Here is a 5,063-nt window from a genome sequence, read left to right as displayed (position 1 = left end):
AATTTAATTTTTTTGAACGGTATATAATTAACTGTCCATGACAAACTTTGTTAGACATAAGCGTGATTTGCATATTATTTTGAGCTGTACAAGGAAGATTTTGAAGGCCAAAATTCGGTATGAAACGTTTTGAGGATGGTTAACATTTATAGCTGATGCGAATAAGGAGCTCTGTTCTCCAATTCAGTTCGAGAACACGAATTTTGGCCCACTATTCTTTATCATGACAATTACCCTGTACTTAACTAAATAATTTTAGTTTTGTAACTTATATTTGTCAATCACAAACTTTGTGTGGCATGCATGCGATTATTTGAACTGTACTCGGCAGCTTTTTACGGCCAGAATTAGTTTTGAAGGTTCGAGGGTGCAGAAAACAAACATTAATTAAGGAGCTCTGTCCTCCGACTCAGATTGAACACGGAAGCAATGGCGTTGATAATGCATTTGAAAGGAATCTTATCTCCTGGTCATAGCTGCTATATGTCCTGGCTATATATACCACTTGATCAATGCCGTTCCTGCCGAACTTTCATGTGCTTTCTGATTTTTAGCTTTTCTCTTTCAATGCGAATTTTTAGCGGTTAGTTTTTAAACTACTTTTTCTAGGTGATTACTTGCTCAAGTTACCTAGTGTGTAGTGTTTTATGTCCAGGTATTTCTTGTTTCCCTTCGAGTACCTGTGTATAACTCTCATTTCGGCTACAATTGCTCAAGTTAAATAGTGTGTAGTGCTGTTTTGTCATGGCTGGGGGTTCTCTTAAAAGAAATGGATGTTCAAACGATTTAACAGTTGGGAAAATGTCCATCTGCAACGTTTTTAAATATGCAGATTCTATAGACATTTGGGCGATGGCGTTGGGAACCTTAGGTTCCATAGGCGACGGGTTGTCTACAGCTGCCAGATGTGTCCTCTGGGGGCGACTAGCCAATACCTTAAGATGTGGCCCTCCCACATAAATGGTGATTTCAGCGCCATAATCAACAAGATACAAATGCTTGGATATATGGAATTTCAATTCTACCTTTTAAGCCCTAGTAACTAGATTATAATCATCTTGGCTGTGGCTGGTGCAGGAAGTTGTTTATTTTGTGTATATGGCTGCTGCAGTATGGATTGCAGCATTCACAGGTACTGGTTCTATGATCTATCTATAATTTGCTAGGTTTCAAGTGCTTCAAATTAGTAGGTTATATTTCTAAGATCGTTCACTGTTTTTCAGAGGCTTTTGTTTGGAGTAGGAGTGGAGAAAGACAAGCATCTCGACTGAGACATAAATATTTAAGAGCTGTGTTGAAACAAGATGCCCAATTTTTCGTCAAAAGAGGCACAGGTACAGCTGAGGTTGTTAATGTTCTTACCAATGACACTCTTCTCATCCAAGACGTCCTCAGTGAAAAGGTTCACAAGCCTGCAAAACACAACAGATGTTACAAGGTTTTCTTGTTCTATTCACATAAACTTTATTATACAAAGACATTTTATGCTAATCAAGTAACCATTGTTTCCTTTGCAGGCTCCATTTTTTTTATCAGAAATGTAACTAGATTTATTGGTTCCTATGCCGTAAGCTTTTACTTGTCATGGAAGCTGACCCTAGTAATCTTTCCATTGGTCACATTACTGATCACCCCAGGATTCATTTATGGCAAGATCCTCATGAGGCTGGGTAGGGATACACATGCCCAACATAACAGGGCTGGAACAATTGCAGAGCAAGCACTGTCCTCCATCAGGACAGTGTATTCATTTGTGGGAGCACAAAGTGTAATCAACAAGTATTCATCTATACTCGATACGATTGTGAAGCAGCATCTTATGCAAGGTCTAGCGAAAGGCTTGTCTATTGGAAGCAATGGACTTGCTTTTGTTATATGGGCTATTGCGGGTTGGCGTGGAAGCGGCTTAGTCATGTCTCATGCTGCATCACCAGGATTAGTCCTAACAATTGGCCAGCTTAACCAAGGGTGGAATGTATGTACCTATTTTTGTCCAGAACACTTTGTGTTGGGTGTCTTTTGCTTTCTTTGTTCTGAAACTGTTGATTTGGTCCACAGGGCTTCCAAATGTGAAGTACTTCTCAGAGGCAGCCATTGCTGTGGTTCACATCTCTGAAATGATTGATTGAGTGCCAGAGATTGATCGAGCAGAGGAGGGGGGAAATGTATTGGAAAAGATACATGGGGTAATCCAATTTAATAATGTACAATTCGCATATCCCTCTCGAACAGACACACAAATATTTAGAGACTTCTCCCTATTTGTTCCTGCTGGACGAACAACGGCTCTGGTTGGGGCAAGTGGATCAGGAAAATCCACAGCAATCTTGTTACTGGAAAGTTTTTATTATCCAACTGCAGGAGAGGTTCTTCTTGACGGACTTAACATTCAAAACTTGCAACTAAAATGGCCGCGAATCCAAATTGGTCTAGTCAGTCAAGAGACAACCCTGTTTTCTAACTCAATTCAGGAGAATATATTGTTCGGCAAACAGGATGGTACAATGGAGGAAATCAACATGGCTGCAAGGGCTGCTAATGCTTACGACTTCATCATTCAACTACTGCAGGGATACGATACTCAGGTATTTTTTGGGTGTAAAAAATTCAGTCTCATTTGGGTGGGGTGTATAATATTTTTTAAATTGGTGCTCTTGTGAATTTTGTAATACAGCTTAATCTAAAAGTTCGGAATCAGTAGCTGGTGGTCTGGTGGTCTCACCAATTCTGGTTAATGTTAACCACTTATACAAAGTCTCTTTAAGAATCTGTTAGTACTTTAAAATTGCAACAATGCATTCATCTTATAAATATATGCAATTATATATATAGAACATTGAATAGAAAAACATTAAAAAAGCAATGTTTGATCCTTCTGCTAAATATTAAGTATGTCCTTAAATATTTTACAACAACAAAATTTACCGAAACAAGGGAAAAATACACATTGGAATGAGAGTATGCAAGTAGTAAATCAGAGATAGAGAAATGTAATGTTCCCTCTCCTAGAATTGTATCTCTTTGACCCTTTTGATGTATTGTTACAAAAATATGTGCCTTTGCCTCAATTACTTTCTATGGGATTGTACATTCACCTCAAATACCTTGATCAGATTCAAAACTTAATAGGAATGTCATAAATCTGGTTCCTTCTTGATTTGCTGAAAGTCAATCAGGTAATAGGTACGATATTTCACTTGCTGTTGCTGGTTTTTGTTCTTCTAAAAGTCCCTGTTGATTTGGACGGTGCTCGTTGTGTGTTCTAAAGTCTTCCTTCACAATCGATCCACCAGAGTAAATGTTGCTTGGCTTTTGAAGGTGTCTTCTTATTGTCTTCCCTTATTCAGTACTTGATCTGCTTGAAATCTTCCTGATTTCTATTGGAGTTCTTCCCTATTTTGTATATGCCAATAAATGATGGCCTTAGTTTCTTATTCAATCAATGGATAAACTGAACTCTGAAGATGTAAGTTTTGGTCATATATTTTTTCTACTTTTAAGTACACGATATGTCTTTAATTTGTTTTGTCACCGTGCCTTATCTTTGGGTGGTTGTTCTGATTACCAACTAGAATAAGAGGATTAGAGAGTATTTTGTTGGAAAACTTAAAAGTTGAAGAGTCAGCAGGTTGTCCTCGAGCCCTACGCCCATCTACCCTGTCAGGTCACTGCAGGCATCCATGAATGGCAGGCATCTATTTTTGGTAGGTGAGATTTTGAATTTGGATGTTGAGGGGGAAAGATATGACAAAAAGAAATGTATTATTCATTCATTCAGTGAGTTCAAGCAGATCAAGCAGATCAAAAGAGTTTCAGTTCAGCAGAGCAGAGAAAAGAAAGAAGAAGAAAGTGGTCAACAGATCCACTTGTTGCAGAGACAGAAGGAAGTATGTTCAGTGTCTCCAGTTGCACGACTCCTTTGTTCATTCTGTGAGTTTGTTGTTATTTGTTTTTTGTCCTGTTGAAGCAGTGATTGCTCCAGGCACTGCAGCCATTAGAGTTGCAGGTTTAAAATTTATTAAAGTTTGAAGTTTTACCAATTTAGGGTTATGTTAGGGTTTTCTAGTTGAAGCCAAATGCTCCCAGATTTTGTAATAGTTTAATGAAAGATTGAATAAAAAGCAAGCAAGCATACTTGAATCTATCTTCCTCTTCTATTCATTGCATTTGACAAGTTTGTTTGAAAAGTTAAAGCTTTGGCCTTTCTGGTTTTAATGGTGAAAGCATTCACGTTGAATTTCTCTAAGTTATAATATTTCAGTTGAAACAGAACACTCGGCACCTACTGCACTTTTGTGTCGAGCTCTTCAAGTACCGAGCATTTTCTTTGTGAGCCGAGCTCACTCTCCATCCATTAGTGTTGACCTTTCTCCTTTGTGTGCTGAGCTTACTCGGCAGCTATTTTCTATCTGTCACTCGGCACTTATTTTCTTTCTGGTACTTGGCACCTTCAGGTGCCGACCAAAACTGGCACTCGGCACCTTCATGTGCCGAGCAAATATTTAAGTGCCGAGCAAAGTTTTTTGAGTTAGGGTTGTGAGATTTAAATATTTTAACTTATATTTCTCACATGGTATTAGAGCTTTGAGGCCCCACATCCATAGTGAGTTAGGGCATTTGTTTTTTTGGGTTATTTGACATGGCAGGAGATGCAGGAAAGATATGGCAGCAACCACCACCATTCAATGGGCAAAATTATGATACATGGGCAAAGAAGATGAAGACCATAATGGTTGCAAATGATTTCTGGGGGTTTGTGGTAAATGGATTCAATGATGTGATTGATCCAACTCAGTATGCTGCCCTCACAAATGCACAAAAGACTCATTTGAAGGAGTCAAGGAGGAAGGATGCTAAGGCATTAAGCCTTATTGAAGCAGCAATGACAAAGACAGTATTCTCAAAGATTGCAGCAGCAAATTATGCAAAGGAAGCTTGGGATATCCTTGAGACGAACTTCAAGGGGACTGATAATGTCCGTACAGTAAAGCTACAAAACATAAGGAGAGAGTTTGAGAACCTTCAGATGAAGGAAAATAATCAATTGCAGACTTTAGTTCAAG

The 5,063-nt window shown here is 38.5% G+C and overlaps 1 protein-coding gene across 4 annotated transcripts; it reads left to right on the top strand.

The window, feature by feature from the left end:
• Positions 1-293: 293 nt before the first annotated feature.
• Positions 294-4,143, top strand: LOC149572632 (putative multidrug resistance protein). 4 transcript variants are annotated; one of them, XM_089811845.1, is made up of 7 exons: positions 524-583; positions 833-963; positions 1,078-1,132; positions 1,224-1,438; positions 1,638-1,975; positions 2,059-2,585; positions 3,629-4,143. In XM_089811845.1, the coding sequence occupies exons 4-6, from the start codon at positions 1,429-1,431 to the stop codon at positions 2,071-2,073; spliced, it is 363 nt and encodes a 120-aa protein (XP_089667971.1). In that variant the 5' UTR covers positions 524-583; positions 833-963; positions 1,078-1,132; positions 1,224-1,428; the 3' UTR covers positions 2,074-2,585; positions 3,629-4,143. The 4 variants fall into 4 exon arrangements, with proteins under 4 accessions (XP_089667964.1, XP_089667971.1, XP_089667978.1 ...); XM_089811852.1 differs by having other exon boundaries at positions 528-583; positions 1,224-1,402; positions 1,518-1,975; positions 3,629-4,142; XM_089811863.1 differs by lacking the exon at positions 524-583 and adding an exon at positions 621-655 and having other exon boundaries at positions 3,629-4,142.
• The last annotated feature ends 920 nt before the right edge of the window (positions 4,144-5,063 follow it).

This window comes from Cupressus sempervirens, chromosome 2 (genome assembly GCF_028749045.1).
Source record: "Cupressus sempervirens isolate cs-2001-9-10 chromosome 2, ASM2874904v1, whole genome shotgun sequence".
Classification (NCBI taxonomy): domain Eukaryota; kingdom Viridiplantae; phylum Streptophyta; class Pinopsida; order Cupressales; family Cupressaceae; genus Cupressus; species Cupressus sempervirens.
Note: the sequence above shows the minus strand (reverse complement) of the source record. Positions and strands in the feature narration are given on the sequence as shown.